Raw genomic sequence first — 17,302 nt, 5'->3', positions numbered from 1 at the left:
AAGTAACTACATTCTTCGCATGACGCGTCGATGCCTTATCTCACGATGGTAACTTTTTAATTACTCTTCAGGTTACTGATGTCACTGCTGGTAACGCGATAACTGCCTTTCCGAAAGCAGGCTCGTGCCTCCTCTTTGTTCGAGCTCAAGAGCTTTATGATTTAAAAGCAAGAAACTTTCTTTTCCACAATATTATCTGCAAATACGATTCTAACGACTATTTACGTACAAAGAAGTTGATGATAGTCAATTCAGTTCAAGGAGGGCAACCAGCCCACATCTAACTGAATGAATCTTACAGTAATTCGAAGTTCTTGAAGTTGGTTTATAAAATTTGTAAAATGTACTTTATTTATTGCTAACACGCAGAATGTACACAACATTTACAATTTTGGTATTTTACGAAAAGCCTTCTGATGTAATTTTCTTCTATTCGTTATTATTCTATAACAACTTTCATTTCTCTTACAAGAAGCCTTCATTAGCTAGAGCTAGCTATCCTCCATTATTCTACGGAAAGGGACTGTATCGTTGAAATCGATCCACAACGAGTTTTTAACATATGGGATTTTATTTAATGTGGTATACGTGTTGTCTGGGTAGAAAGTGTCTACCTTGTGTATTTCACTGACAGATTCTTTCAGCAAACTAAATCGGTAAATTACTCGTAGAAAAATTTTTCCTCGGCGTATAGTATATGTACAAGTTGAAATACCATTTGCGATAACGTATTTCCTCCACCGTACGAAACTATGAAACTGAATCCTCAATATGTTACTCAAAGAGTTTTCTGCCACATCTTGCAGCCTCGTTAATAGAATTTCAGCACCAGCACTAGTAGTCGATCATAAATGCAAAGTGCACGGATCCTTCTCGCGTCAAACTCACGCCGTTGTATCGAATGTTTTTCGCCCATGCTCGACATTCGACGTTGATTATGATGTTTTCTTAAAAAAATCAAAGAAATGAACAAACTATTACACATAGTTATAATTCATCGAAAAAAGCGTCGCATATGAGCAGCTGCCGGTTCTTTGTGAGAGTGTAAAACACGCCACACTTCCGTTGTACGCATACATGCTCCGCAAATTATTTTTAACTACGAAGCCGAAGTTGAATAAATAATCTATGCGGAAATTTACTCACTCGCAGCTTTGGGAAAATGAACGGCCACCAAAGGACTGAGATAACCCGGTATATTTGTGTACGGGTAGTAATAGCCAGGAAGCCGCCCATTCTTTGGAAAGTATTCGATGTCTCCGATAACTTCGCGGTCAGCTGGATTCTGACCACTGCAAGTAATCCACACGCTGTTCAACTGTACGTGATTGGGATAGAACGGTTTTAATCACAAAAATTGGATAAGATCGGGGCAAGAATGCCCACCGATATTTCAAAGGAAGTCGCACAAAACGGTGTCGCTTCCAATTTTGGCCCACATCAGCATAATTTGGTAAGATTTTTATTATTCTACAAACAAACATATACTCACCGAGGAACCGTTGATGGATTTTATATGGTCTTTTAGACTTCGAGGCATATCTTCAGGTAAAGTTTCATCGTTAGTGTAGTAATCTGGTGTCCATCCATATATCTTTGAAATGAAATGAATGAAATCAGTTTAAATAAATATTGATGTAGTTTTCGGCGAATAAAAAAATATAGGAAAGTAAACAGTCCGTAAATGTAATGATATGCATACCCTGTTAAGTTTGATGAAGAAACATGGCGTTGAATCATTGTATCCGTAGCTTCCACCTGGGGCACAAACATCCCAATCGGTGAAGTTAAAGGCGCAAACTTTTCCTGGCTCTGGCAATTCTGTGTCGCTACAGTCTTGCCGGTGTTGACCTTGGTCGGGGAACAGCGAAGTATTTTGGTAGACTGAAAATTGAACAGAACTCGTATCGCCTACACACTTATGTTGATGAAAAAGTCTGAAATGTTGATGGCAAAATTTCCGAGTATACTTCATATATGAAATAATCTATATACATGTGTTAGCTGGACTTTGGGGGCCACGATATATGGATTGAAAAGAGGAACTTTTTTGGCTCGTGATCATTCCATGCCACATGAAAAATAGTTTTCATAATTTAGATGAGCAATATTTCTAATAAAACTGTCATGAAATAATCTCAGTTGATAAGGAACCACTGCGTCATCTCCTCAACTATGAACTCCATATATCGATCTCTGATATAATTGTATCACAACATATCTGATGGCTAAAACAAATTCTTACCATTTAAAAATTGATCAATTCTCTGCGTCCAAATTGCGACTTCCGTTTGATTTGTTGCATTGTACCAAATTAGAGATTTTTCATTTGTATTATCCGAAATAGGCCGGAAACCAAGACCTGAAAAATGAAGATGAAAATCGTTACCAGGTGCAGTTCGTACTGTAAATACTATTTCTCGTCATAACTATGATACATTCATTTTTTTAATCCACCATTAGTTTGTCGTACTGTATATAAATCGGCGGAATTATCGTATGGTCAAATGACAGAAATTATCATTCGATGAATAAAATATTCTTCATAGAGCATTCACGTAATTATTTAATTATAAGTTGGCACATATCCATCAAACAATCATCACCAAAACCAAGGACGTCGTGACTACCTGATTGAAACGATGTACAGATAATGTGTGCAGTTTATATTATTTTACTCTCTTGTTGTATTTATAGAAATCTTCAATTGACGATTACTATCGTACCGGGGCTTGTACCGATGATACTCTCCTCCAGAATCCATTTTGGCCGTTGCAAATTTATAGTCAACATTAGGCCTTCGAAACAAATGGCGCAGAATACGGCTAGCACACTGAAGAAGACCAAGTAAAATAGACCAACGACACCTGGAACAAATTGAAAAGGTCATATAATATCATGATTTTTCCCAGTATATAAATTAGACCTGCCGGATAACGTATTCATAAATATCAAGTTTCGCGATGGTCGTCACTTTATGACCTAAATTAATTAATTCCAACTTGTCACACGGATATTTTTCGCATAATCCGTACTTAATTAATGTAATAGAATATTATGTGGGACCATATCCGCATATTGTGATTACATAACCATGGCTCATGTTATAAAATATTATGTCAACAATCTGGCATATCCATGATCACAAAGCAACCGATTGTCGGTTCCATGCCAACCTTATCGTACTTTTTTAATCAGGTCAAGAACACGGCGTAATCGATTATTTCAGAATAGTATTGATCTTCTGAATTATTTTGCAAAGGTTTTTAAATATTCCGAATTTTTAAGTGCTGTTCACCAGGCGGTTCCTTTTTAATCCAACTATATTATTATGTGTTTGACAATGACGTGAAAAGATTCATAAAAATGTTGTTTAGTCGAACCTCGCAGGGCCGGACGCAATTTATCATTGCATGATGGAATTGCGATATACTTATGTATAATGGTATGCATTACCGAGTATCGTAGATATAATGTACCACGTATCGTTTTTCATTTGTGTTGTATGAGTCATGGAAGGGCCTTGCATTTATATACTATACGAATAGATAGCGGAGGCCAAGACTGAAACGTGCACCGTATACAATAGATATCAGTTAATTAGCTGATAATATTGAATGAGCATTTCTCAATACGTGTTTGCTGTAACGTAAATGGAACTAGGTATAAGTACCTGTTATTTTTCATCATCGCATAATGATCATGACGATCGTCTCTCCAGACAGTGAATAAGTTTAATTTTCCTAATTTTGTGTTGTTTCAGACACGATATTACGATCTATCTGTACTCGAAGAATGAACCCGACTTATTGTAGACTCTATTCAGAATATAAAGGTGAATTTTGAAAACGTCAGATATAACAGAATTGTGAACTAATTAAAGATGGCTCACTTTTTTCTGTAATATAATAGCTAACAGATTCCATCGCGTAATCTACGCAGTACAATAACCGACCTCATCAACTTCATTCGATTTTTATACCGTCAAACGCTTCAGCGAAAATTGCACAGTGTGACATTGACTAATGTCGACGACATGTAGATGTGAGCTGGTGTAGTTGTACATCAGACAATAAATGAAAACTGTAAGCAAAATTTGGATTTGGGTGTTTTAGGCGTGATACGGGTCCCTACTGCAAAATTGTAAGTATAAGCACGCGACCGTCGTACCAGTTTTCGTAGACTAAAAATAACCAACTAGTGTACCAAGATAGGTATTGCTAAACCTTAGGTACCGCGCTGGCAATATATTAGTTTGTCGTTTTCTACGAACTGATTACACAGCTAAAATATCGAGCGTAAATCGATCGAAGCGTTTCCTCGGAAAACTTATAAGAAATATGCCGATAATTATTAATAGATAACTGCGGAGTTTTTTAAATTAAGTATAAGGAAATGAGGCACAAAACGGGGTACTGGAGAAGCCCGAGCTTTGTGAAACTTAACCACGATGAAACTTCTTTCTCTTATTTTTAATTGAAGTAAACGAGAAAGATTTTCAGTTACGATGAGAAAAAAAAAATAGACATTTTTAAATCCAGAATAATGTTGATGTCCTTTGTGATCATTTAGAAGGAAAAAAATTACAGAATTTCTGGGGTACCCCACTTTGCCCCGCCTTCTTCTATGTATATGTGCATTAAGATTGTTATGTAGTCCAACGATTTAAAAGCTACACATAGAGCTGAAGAACGAGAGAACCATCAAGATCGACTGCAAAGTCTAGAATTAAAAAATCTCATAGTGACGAATAATTACTTTGAAAGTACCTCAATTTGTATGTGACCATTTCTTGTTCGATTACCGTAAAATTGGGGCATGTTTCACGGAGGTATCGTCCGCTAATTAACAGAATCTTCAATGACAATATTTTAAAAGTGTTCTACCTGCAACAACCAATGTCAACGCACTTCAAATAAAGTACACTGTTGTTCCACAGTTACAAAATACACCTATCAGCAATCGTGAACCATAATTGCGCAAATTTCTATCCACACAATGTTGAAAGAGATTATAATCTCCCGATGCAAATTTGACGACCGTTGATGATATTTTAATTTCGAAAGATATTACAAACGCATTCATATGACCTTTATCAGGATGCGCGTAATTAAAATCATCATGATTTACATCAATTCGTCATTGTCATCGATCATCGTCGCTTGTTTTCGTCATGTTCATTATTTTATTATATTTGCAATTCGGTTGAATTCAGATATCAATGAAAATCGACACTCACCCCAACTGGATCGGGTACGTCCCAAAAATTTTCCGGTTGAGCCATCATAAACTGCGAGACGTAAAGCTTCCCATTTTCCCAGAATTTTGGGTGGACCTCTTGTAGAGTCCTCAAATTCATAGTGACAATCTTCCACCCTTTTTCCAGGAATGCTCATGGTTTTTAGATAGCCAATATTACAGCGAACAGGAAAGAAGTTACAGCAAATCAGATCACCTACAATACAGATTGAAATATATTAGTGCAATTATTGATTCAAATAGATTTATTTTCTGTAGAAAACTTCCATCCTTAGTTGCTATCATACCTTTATTGTGGGATGATCACTGACATCTCAAAACGAGCCAAAGCCAACGAATGCCAAACACTTATCTACTAGTCGAGCTCACCGCAGCAAACTCAGGCAACCATGCGACTCGCGTTTATCGCGATTCACGAGCGCAACATACGCCGAGCAACTCCAAACGCAAATAGAAGTGCTGGCAGAATAGCCGGTTGTTCTTCTCGATCCCCGCTATTTTCCAGTACCGCAGACTACGGTCCGGCATCTAACAGTTTACAGCATGCGGCGTTCAGTCATCGGAGTCTCTCAGGGTCACCAAGGAAAGGCAAAAAACCGCTACAAAAAACAATCCATATGATCTTTTTTTTATACTTCACTGTGTGTGCGCTAGCCACGAGGCACTGTGCTGCGGGACCGGTAAAAGTCCAGCTGGTTCCATGGAGATCAGTGAAGGTGAAAATATTAGTCATAAGCGGCCTTTTTTATTTCTTTCCCACAAATTTTGATCTCCATTCATTCTGCGATAAGATGTTAATCATAATTATTTTTACCTCGTTTGAATTGTTCGTGAAAGTAAGTCAATAAAAATTTGAATTTTCAGGAATTGTTATTATTTCTCGATACTTTTTTCCTAATTTTTGAAAATAACTCATTTTTAAACTAATCGGTATTCTAAAATCCTCACTCGTTCCTTTGACTGAAGACAAATCTACAGACGGTAAATTTTTAATCAAAAGAGATATCAAATTGTCGTTTGCATTGAGTAACTCGTATTTTACTCAGTGTACTTTGCAAAAGTTGAATCGCATCTCTCCTCATGTCTATTACTGATAACATCGTGTTGCGGTATTTTGAAATTCAAAAATCTCGAAGTTTGAAATTCAAAAATCTCGAAGTTTAAGATTCGAAATCTCGAAGTTTGAAATTTTAAATCGACAAGTTCGAGTTGATTTCGGTAAGTCACCACAGCTGGGCGCTACCAGTTCTATTTCAGTCTAATTTCAGTCAAGTAACTGACAGAACACAGGTACTGTGACGTTGACTGAGGATTTTTCAGTCAACTTGTGAGCCCCAAGAGTACCTTGGTACTTGGTAACCCACACCAACGAATTCTGTACACGAGTTAGTACTTGCAAGTACTATAAACATTTGGTAAGCGAGCATTGGTATGGCAGGACGTTACAATTATTCAGATTACAAAAGAAAGTGGAGGAATATTAAAATACATGGCGAAGAATATGTGATATCAACATCATCGTTGAAGGAAGGTTGGAAGATATTCATGACAAATCTAGTTGAAATCTGGATTGAAACAATAACAAAAGATATCGCACTAGCACGATGTCAGGTGAAGATTATGACTTTCTTCTTCCTCTTACTATTCAAGTCATTTTTGTGAGCAGTTATTGCCTAAAATGTTGCCCTCTTATTTTTCAGTCATTGAATGTGCTGTTGGATCTGGACTCATTCGATATTGAAGAAACTCTTGACAATATATTGAATGACATACCCAAACATGCTACTGACCAGTCTTTGGATGAGATTAGACTGGAAAGTATTATAGATGGTGTCGCATTCAAATTTACTATTAATTTGACTAAAGGTAGTCCACAACATTTCTGGAATGAAATTACAAAACCCTTGTGCCAATCCTCGATGGAATTACATCGTAGACATCACATTATGTTAGATACGATTAAAAAAAAGGATGAAGAACTTTTAGAGTACAAATTGAGCGGCGCTGAGTTAATTAGGAGTGAGTGAATGTTCCCGATATTTCTAGCTTGATGAAATTCAATCTAAGGAGTGATCAGCTGATATTCTTTCTCATTTATGAGGCCTGTAATCTCATAACCCTGTTCTACAAAATGATTATCTATCATCAATATGTCACGCTACTTATTTTCTTGTTGTTGACGGCTTTTAACCATTAACTGTACCATTTATTTCCACAGAAAATATTGAAACAGTGCCCTGGAATGAAGACATATTCAAAAGCAAGTTACCGGCTAAAAGTAGCTTACTATCATCAATCGATCACATTAACGCGTTCCAATTAATGGTAGAGCTCAACAATGATTCAAAAAAATGCGAATCGTTAATAGATAATGATCACAGACCTACGAGGTGGGTACTAGTCATTTGTAAGATTTCTATATTTCGATAAAACTACACATGAGCAGCAAAGTTAGACACATGAAAAACCCTGTAGCATTAACTGAAAATCATCAAGAACTGGCTTGACTGTGTTATTTTTAGAGAGACGAATTCTGTGGCAACCGACCTAAATGTGAAAGTGGAAAATATACATGCATTAGACACCGAATTACGCGCTGAAGTTAATACCAACAACGAAGCAGCGAAAAATGAAAATTATTTGGACTCAGTTGCACTAAAAGCTGAAATTGATGTACAAGATGCAAGTGATCAATCAATAACAAATAAAACGATTTCTAAAAAACGATCTATAACAAACAACGTGGTAAACTCATCGTTATTTCAACCTGTACCGCCGAGTTTAAAGACTAAAAAAATTAAAGAATCGCGGAATATTTACGATTACATTATCTAGTCATTGCATGTTAGTCCATTAGATGTTGTTCGGTGAGTTAACGAATCAAGCTACTAATTAATTTCTTCAATTCTATTGAATTGAATGATGTGATTGTTATCATATATATAATTGTAATATTATCTGTATATACAGTGTTGATTCTATTTTGTTTTTATTTGTATATACATTGCAATAAACTTTTATATTAAAAAAATCGTAGCTCAATTTGGACAACGGATACGTGTTTTTGAAAAATAAAAATTTTTGGCCAAAATTTGAAGAAATCGTAAGGGGTACCCCTTGGAGAAATCTTCTCGGTCTGCGAGGAGGCCCGAGCTTATTGTTAGCTGGAGTCAGGTAGCCACAGGCGCGTGGTTTGTTGTGGGGCGTCACCTCTGCTCAGCCCTGAAGGTGACGTCTCACAACAAAGCGCTACGCTGCTGGCTACCTGACTCCAGCAAAGCTCGGGCTCCCTCGTAGACCGAGAAATTCGAATATTTTGACCCATGCATGGATTGCGATGAATCAAAGTGGGTCTACGACTAAAACCAATCGATATGTCTTATAATTTTTTTGCTCCCAACAGCGAATAATTGATGATTACTTGATCGATTGCATGAGTAGATGATTTCTGCTTTCAGATTTGGATTCCTGAACTGATTATACGTGAGATTACCCTTGAAAAGCCAAAAAAAAAAATCGATTTTTGGGACAAAAGTAGAGCAGTTTAAAAATTGATTGTATTACACTTTCCTTACGTATTTTGACCTCAGGAATCCGAATCTGAAAGAAAAATTGATCCATCTCTAAAATTGACCGAGTTATCGCCAATTTTCAGCTTTTGGGGGTCAAAAATAAAAAATTGATTTTTTGATGTATCTTAATGTAATTTGAGCTCAGGAATATGAATCCGGAAGAAAAATCGATCTATCTGCAAAAATGACCGAGTTATCCCCATTTTTTCGCGATTTGTGGCATAAATTTGAGGATATCTCGAAGGGAAAAAATCGTAGCTTAATTTGGACAACGGATTCGTGTTCCTGAGGTCAAAATACATGAGAAAAGTGCCCTACGATCAATTTTAAAAAATAAAAATTTTTGGCCAAAATTTGAAAAAATCGTAAGGGGTACCCCTTGGAAAAATCTCAAATTTTGACCAAAATTTTTTATTTTAAAAAATTGATCGTATGGCACTTTTCTTATGTATTTTGACCTCAGGAACACGAATCCGTTGTCCAAATTGAGCTACGATTTTTTCCCTTCGAGATATCCTCAAATTTATGCCAAAAAATGCGATAATTCGGCGATAACTCGGTCATTTTTTTAGATAGGTCAATTTTCCTTTCAGATTCGGATTCCTGAGCTCAAATTACATGAAGATAGACTAAAAAATCAATTTTTTATTTGTGACCCCAAAAAGCTGAAAATTGCCGATGACTCGGTCAATTTTAGAGATAGATCAATTTTTCTTCCAGATTCGGATTCCTGGGATCAAAATACGTAAGAAAAGCATATTAAACCTAATGAAAACAATGATTTATTTTTTGCTCAAAAATCGAATTTTTTTTTGGTTCTTGAAGAGTAATCTCACATATAATCAGCTTGGGAATCCAAATCTGAAAGCCAAAATCATCTACTCATGCAATCGATCGAGTAATCATTAGGTGGAAAAAATTTTTTACTTGATATTTTGAGGTAATCCACTCGTTTTTTGAATAAATAATTAATCAAGTAGGGTACTTCCAGCAATAAAATTGTTTTTTCGATCAAAAATCATAGGAAAGATGTAAAAATTGTCGATTTTGATTGTTTTTTGTCTTTCGTACAAGGTTTTTTCATTTATATAGAGGGATATGCAGAATTTTGATAAATCAACTCGATGAGCTTAGTCACCTTGACTGATAAACATGGGTATAGGAGAACGAAATGAATCTTTGTCATACAGGTAAAAAGTGTGCTTCTTTATTTATGATCCATCGAAACACCAAGTTATCCTAAAAAGTGATTAACTGAAATGTTACAAACGTATAGTTACCCTAATAATTGATACAGTATGGCGATACATTTTACATACAAATTGCCGACACTTCAGCCAATGATTATCGATAATTCGAAAACTAATCGAGGCTCGTGCGAATGCATGGTTAATCTATGAAAATCTTCCAAAAATCGACTGACAAAATTTAATTTGCGTATGGCATGAGCTGAGCTAGGTCTTTTCCAATCCCAGAGACATTGTCACACGTAAGTTATTGTTGTATAAGGTATAAGCATAGGAAACTCCCGAAAAGTCTATAGTATCAATCAAGGATTTTAAATTTGAATTCGCACGATTTCAAAGACTGGATCAATTAATACCCCAGCATATTCGAAAAGATTGTAACATATTGAAAAATATAAATAATTCAGTTCAATAATAAATATGCAACGTTCAGATAAAAACTGCCAAATTTTCATAACAAATTATCAACACATCTCCGGAGACCAGCTCACGAGAACAAATTTTTCCCTACGGGGCGTAAGTCAGATACGAACCAGCGTTTTTATTTAAACCATGAATTACGTACGAGAACATTCCAATTACTCCTATACACCTTATACCTATCAGTTATCGTCGCCATAGAGAAACCAAACAACTATCACTATTGATAAATCGATCGTTGTGCGTACAGGAAAAATGAGTTTTTAAACAAAATAGATGAAACAAAATATTCGTGAACGACGGTTTTTAAATAACTGAATCTTTTTACAAACAATACCTGTCCTATTTCGTAAAATCAGTATAATGATCTTACTTTACGTGCTGCTAACGCTTATTAGCAGATTAAGACGATAGTCATATATCGAAGAGTTTATACAAATTGCTGTAAGTTACAAATATACAAAAGCAACAATAATACATTGTTTTGCGATGATACAAAGCCCGTCAGATATCTATAATTTGTCCCAATTCATGAACGGTTGAAACTTGATATACTCGTTTTCAAATTTGTGTATATAAAACCGCAAACTACTGGCGTATCAATTAGCATGCAAGGTAGCTTCAAACTACCGAGCTTCAGTCAACGTACAATATGCGGCTGGACACCAATTATTTTTTTCCTGATACGTTCGGTAAATTGACTTCTTCGTACCGTTCATGTAATCGTCACAAAAATCTTTTTATTCAATTTATTTGCGCCATTTTTTAGTTAATCATTCCATCTATACAAAGCTGCTTACTTTATTTTGCTTTACTTTTTTTTTCTTTTTTTTTTCTCTTTAATAGGCACAATAAAGGCTTTTTTGTTTCTGCCAGCAAAAACGAAGATTTTGAATTACAATTACCGTTCATTTGCTTTCGAGATATAGCAATATATACCAGTACCGAATATCTCGAGTATTGCACATCTCGTAATATATTAATAAATCTACGAATTTCGGTGGCCACTCGGGTGGTCCGAGTCGAGATTGTTAAAAAATCAAGACTCCACAAATCCCGGCCACACGTAATTGCAGGATAGCTTAATGGAAACATAAGATGCTATAAATGCAAGTGATGCAATGAAATGCCCTTTCTCTATCACCCCATGTTCACGCGTTTGTTTGGGGCCAAAATTTTTTATTTCTATGAAAGTCTGTCCACAGTACCACCTGGAAGTATTATCCAAAAGTCAACATTCTTTTTAATGGGTTTTCTATGGTATTTCTAAGTATTTTAATCTCAGGAATCCGAATCCGCGAGCCAAATTGATCTATTTATAAAATGAATTGAGTTATCGCCAACTTATCGCCCTAAAACGTAAAAAATTTTGACTTGTGGCGTTATTAAGTAATCTGAGCATGGTTTCTGAGCGCCCTCGAAACGTCCAAAAAGCTTTATCAAGTTCAAAAAGTATTTTCGAAAATGTTTTTATGCTTTTCATAAGTGTTTTAAATGTAAATGTCACAGTTCTTCTGCAGTAAGATATCAACGTTCAACTGGTATTGCGATTAGACTGATAAAATTATTCGTAGGATTCAGTTCAGGAGTTTAGTCGCAACATATTTCTATGTATATAGTTTAAACAATAGAGTTTGGTGATCACAATTATGCGTTTGAAGACTTTGTGGCTTACTTTTAGATACAACGATTAGCAATATTAGCATACAAACTATATTATATTACATGACAATTTTCCAACAAATGCTATATGTTGATGCGTTTTTTTTTGGTTTTTTCTTGTTTTCTTTTTTTAATTTAGCGTAGCTAATACGTATTTCTGCACTAGCAATTAGCTAATTAAAACTGCGCTGCAGTAACAGATGAATACTCATAATCCAAGAATTACAAATCTGATGCTCTAATTCAAATTTCAAAGTCAAAGCTGTCTCAGACTTTTTACTTTTTCGGTTTTTCTTACGATCGAAAATTTGCATCATTTTCCGAGTACAACAACCGCGCAGTGATAATGTGACGTTCTGCAGCTACATGACGCGTTATGATTTTTTTCATTTTTAGATGTAATATACGTAGACCCTTCAAAGCAGTTTGTGCAGATTATTCCATTAAATATATATATTTAATTATTTATGTTAGAGTCAAATTCAAATCGCATCGTACATGTAAGTACTTCCATACAGAATTTGAAGTAATATTTTACTTTGATACAAATCGAGTTACACTCTTGTTTTATTTCGTCCCTTCTCAACTGCATTTTCATTGATACTATCGCAATACAAAAACTGGGAAACGCTATCTCACTTTGATATAACCAGGTAAAAACGTGTGCAATCACCAATTATACAGTGAAAAAATTTCAGCCACAGTTATCGTGAATAAAATTATATACCGCAACGGAGACAAAAGCCGTAGTCGATTTTTAATTAAAAAATTAATTTCACGTGAGAATAGCATCTGCCCAATATTATTATCGCAAGTTCACAACATACATATTACATTATTATAATATTTGTACGTATTATACATGGTGTACCGATTACCGGACTCCACAATTTTTCAACGCTGTTTCTAACCGAATACCCCAATAACTTCAACATTTTTAGAAGTGAAAATTATTCATCAAGTTAATATCGACTAACGATCAGTATCGATTTTCTCCTAATACTTTCCTTCTCTGTCTAGGTATCAATTACAGTTGATCTTTGATATCATGGATTTAGCCGTCCGAGGATGCAGCGTTGAACAGTTGTGGTGACCGATCGCTGGGACACATTGCGTAAAAAAATTCGCAGGTATTTAATTCGTACCCTTAGTAATAACCGGTCGTGTTCCTAACAAAATCCTTACCTTAATATCTCGATACCTTTTCATATCATATATATAATTATTATAGTAATATTGATGAGCTTTGCGTTATAAAACCATTCTACCTCGTTCGACGACCTTCTGGAAACGCCTTCGGAGAACCAGCTGCTAATCGGCGATAAAAGCTGAACAGCTAACACGCGCATCGCCAGGCATCACCCTGCTGCGATGGCGACTGGGCTGTAATCACCGGATTCGCGCCTTCTCTCTCCGACGCTTCGAAGAGGCTTGCCTTTTTTTGATATAAAAATTAAAAAAAAAAAAGAATAAAAAAATAACGTGAAATCAATCGTTGAACGCTCGTTACGCTCACATAGATCAACTCCGAAGCCCAATACACCTCGATAATCATAGCGCGGGGTGTTTACGGACAGAAGGGAGAAAAATCAACTTTTCATCGAACGAAATTTCAAAGCTTTATTTACACTTACCCGACGACCCCGTTGTTCCCGTATTCTTCTGGCAAGAGTTAAAAATGCTTCCTCTATGTTTATATTCTCTTTACAGGAGACCTCGAAGAAGGGCATGTCAAAGTTATCCGCTATTTTATTACCCCTCGCGGCGTCAACAGCTCTGTGACTAGTAGCGTCACATTTATTAGCTGCCAATACCTTCACGACGTCTGGGGAGGCGTTCTGTAAAAAAATAAAGACAATTTTCAATCCCGAGGTATTCAGTGGTAATTTTTTTACGGGTTCTTCCGAAGACATCTCGATCAATATTTAGCAATGATGTCTACATCTGCTCTGTAATTTTTCACGTGATAATACTCGTATGTAGAAATAGACCCTTTGAAGTCGTCTCATAATTTTCTTCACAGTTTTCGGTGGATCAAGTAAATATACCCTCGCTTTATCTCATCGTTATAACTACCTCTTGGATATTGCGAAGCCAATAGGAAAGGTGATTGAAACTCTCCATACTGGTCACGTCGTACATCAAGAGGATCCCCATCGCCCCGCGATAGTAGGCCGTCGTAAGAGTTCTGAATCTTTCCTGGCCGGCGGTATCCCTGAAACGGAAGATGATGTTGATGTGGTTCATTGTACTGTGAGTAAGGTCAACATCCATGGATATAAAATTAGCTCATATCCTGCATTGATATAAATTATAATTATTTTCAACGAGATCGAATATGAAAATCACTTACCATATTTGAAGTTTTATCGGAGTTCCATCCAAGTTTATTATTTTTTGTTTAAAATCAATGCCTGCAGGAATGAAATTGTTTGCTGTTATTTCATTATGGACCATTAAAATTTGCGTATTAGTTTAGTTAAAACACAGATGCGGGTGGCAATGTGTCTAGATCTAAAATATTTGTAAATTAGAAAAGACTAGGGTTGTCTAATTTTTTATTTAGGCGATACTACACCATAGTATCATTCATCCCTATTTTCTTTGATATCCGTCTGTCACAGCCCTATCAAATCTGTAACCAAAGTCATATGATTGCGATTCATTACACGAAAGACCGTCGGTGAGAAAACCGGAAAATCTGGCGGGCTGTTGAAGATCAGGTTACAGCTATACCTATATTTAATATTCATTGAACTACTCTGTATTTCATCACGATTCAATCTACTAAAACTACATAAGGTATAATGAATGATTCGTGCCGACGACGACACGACGTTCCGACAGTGAGGAACCATAACAACCCTTTACGTAGACCGTTAAAGCATGAAATAAAACTTCGTCCTTTGAGAGGGTGCAGGGTTTTTTTTTAATTTGAAAATTTTATTCAAATTCATTTTCAAAATGGCGTAGTTTAAGAAGTAGGCGACAACGTCTTTCGCGACAGACAGCTAGGCGCCGCGAAACTACCTATACATTGCAAACATTGACCCATCAAACGGTATAGGTGTAGTACCTGTAACAAAAAAAAAAAAAATTCCACCCCGCAGAACAGAATTTGAAATAGACAAACTGATGGCAATAGGAACGGGATAAAAATCATTTAATTGGCAACGGGATGACGATTAGACTGAAAGAAAAACAAACAATATTGCAATTGCATGATTAGCTTTAGCAAAAAAAAAAAAATGACAACTGATCAATCGAAAATATTTTATGTTTACAGAAAGGAATATTCGACTCACCTATGGTTGATATGTAAGTGTCATAGTATCGCTCATCGCAGTAACGATGAACAATGCAAGTTTTACCAACATTTGAATCTCCTAATACAAGAACTTTGTAGGTGGCTGCAAAATCCAGCGCCATATTTACTCTATTGTATCGGGATATTCGTAGGTGCAGCCAGCAGTTCGTTGTCAGGATGGAAGCGACGGTATTCTCGTTGCCGCTCGTCGACGGAGGCTATCCTCACTCCTCCGCGTCTTACACAGACGATGAATCGATTGGGACCTGCGCCCAACCCGGCTAAGGGTTCCTTCACAACGTTCAATCTCTATCCCAGTAACCGGTGAACTTTTCGAAATATATACCTATGTATGATACGGTGCACAGGTATCAATGCGCAACGCGCATCTCGTCAATGAACATTCTCGCTCGACTTCTAAAAAAAAAAACTTAAAAAAAAAAAGGTAAACTTTCTTCTTCGCCGTTGGAAGCATCTGGCTTTGTTCTACCGCGCGACTGAAAAATATTGAGATATCGAGACTTCGAAGGGGATGAAACTAAAATTACCCGGTTCATGTTAACCGCTGAAGAGAAAAATTACCACATTTTTGACGAATAATTCTGAATTTGAGATGAAGTCCTGAATTTTTTGAAATCTGACCCGTGTATTATATGTTCACGTCGTCATCTTGACATCATCTCGAGCTCTCAAGATACCGATATAAGGGGAGGGAAAAAACGGTACCAACTTTTCTCTAGACACCGCGTTTACTGGAATCATTAGTACAAATGATCTTCAGATGTACCGTTTCAATCATTTTTCGATCCGAAATATGATTCACACAGAAAATTCCATCAATAATAACTGATGTGTATTACAATTTCGAAAGATGTGAATCTGATTCTTATCTTCTACATTTACCATCATCATCATTCTCACAGACTACTTGAATTTTTTTTTTTTTTTTTTGGAACTAATTACATAGCTACATGTTTGTATTTGCATAAACAGCCAGACCATAATTCGCGTCAATGAATTAAATTGGGTACAACCAGGTGCCACGCACCCCGGAAGAGCCGCGACGTAAAGCGACAGCCGATCAATTAGCAACTAGTCGCACCCCTTGTTGCTGAATCTCTGGGCTTGTCAACTACGTTTACGTTCGCGCAACCCTTACGTATTATAAGGTTGGGGCGGGCAGCGACGTCATGGAGCGGTTGCTGAGACGGGTCAAGTTCACGACGAGGTCATCGGGGTCAGGCGAGGTCGCCGAAGGACGCACACCGGGATAACTGGGTCACGGAGCTACAGCTGGTCCCGAGGGTACGTGAGAGGGCGGAGGCTCAAATGGGACAGCTGAACTTATTACTCCTATAAACAGGGCATCCTGCGGTCTAGCAATTCGAAATATGTCAAGCGATATGGAGAAATAAAATTGAAATTTCGCATATTTACGCTAGGAAAAATTTCGTATATTTCGTATATTTCGCTAGGAAAATTTTTAATCACTCTCAAAATACAAGATTAATCTGAGATCTTCTGCAGAGAATCATGACTGACCATTTTTAGATCCATGTTTCTGAAAAAAAGAAAATTGGGGAAGATGTCACGGTTTGCACACGCAAAACCAATGAAACTGATGGTTCATCCATGATTCGAACTCCATTTCTAAAAATTTAGAAACTTTTCAGGAAATTAGTTAAATTCTATTTATTGCGATATGTGACCATTTAGGCCTCCGTACAAATTTGTGGATTCATGGCGATACATACGGTAAAGATATCTATAAATTTCAGCCGAAATCGGCCCTTTTTTATTAATGAGAATGCCGGTAGCCTGGAAATTAAACTTCC

At 36.4% G+C, this 17,302-nt stretch overlaps 3 protein-coding genes across 3 annotated transcripts; 1 reads left to right on the top strand and 2 right to left on the bottom strand.

Annotated features, from left to right (window-relative positions):
• Positions 1–320: 320 nt before the first annotated feature.
• On the bottom strand, positions 321–5,760 carry LOC105685849 (sodium/potassium-transporting ATPase subunit beta-2-like). The gene is made up of 8 exons (XM_012400285.3): positions 5,547–5,760; positions 5,240–5,455; positions 2,727–2,867; positions 2,246–2,362; positions 1,703–1,884; positions 1,493–1,594; positions 1,147–1,318; positions 321–947 (listed from the first exon to the last, which is right to left on the bottom strand). Exons 2-8 carry the CDS (start codon positions 5,394–5,396, stop codon positions 835–837), a joined length of 984 nt encoding a protein of 327 aa, XP_012255708.2. The 5' UTR covers positions 5,397–5,455; positions 5,547–5,760; the 3' UTR covers positions 321–834.
• A 725-nt stretch (positions 5,761–6,485) lies between these two features.
• LOC105685856 lies at positions 6,486–8,291 on the top strand. The gene is made up of 4 exons (XM_012400291.4): positions 6,486–6,870; positions 6,960–7,278; positions 7,478–7,649; positions 7,782–8,291. Exons 1-4 carry the CDS (start codon positions 6,691–6,693, stop codon positions 8,092–8,094), a joined length of 984 nt encoding a protein of 327 aa, XP_012255714.2. The 5' UTR covers positions 6,486–6,690; the 3' UTR covers positions 8,095–8,291.
• A 1,725-nt stretch (positions 8,292–10,016) lies between these two features.
• On the bottom strand, positions 10,017–17,230 carry LOC105685919 (ras-related protein Rab-8A). The gene is made up of 5 exons (XM_012400401.4): positions 15,466–17,230; positions 14,514–14,574; positions 14,237–14,375; positions 13,795–13,998; positions 10,017–13,595 (listed from the first exon to the last, which is right to left on the bottom strand). The coding sequence occupies exons 1-5, from the start codon at positions 15,587–15,589 to the stop codon at positions 13,497–13,499; spliced, it is 627 nt and encodes a 208-aa protein (XP_012255824.2). The 5' UTR covers positions 15,590–17,230; the 3' UTR covers positions 10,017–13,496.
• Positions 17,231–17,302: the final 72 nt, after the last annotated feature.

Source organism: Athalia rosae, chromosome 5 (assembly GCF_917208135.1).
Source record: "Athalia rosae chromosome 5, iyAthRosa1.1, whole genome shotgun sequence".
In the NCBI taxonomy this organism is placed as follows: domain Eukaryota; kingdom Metazoa; phylum Arthropoda; class Insecta; order Hymenoptera; family Athaliidae; genus Athalia; species Athalia rosae.
The sequence above is the reverse complement of the archived record's forward strand: the minus strand, read 5'-3'. Positions and strand labels throughout refer to the sequence as shown.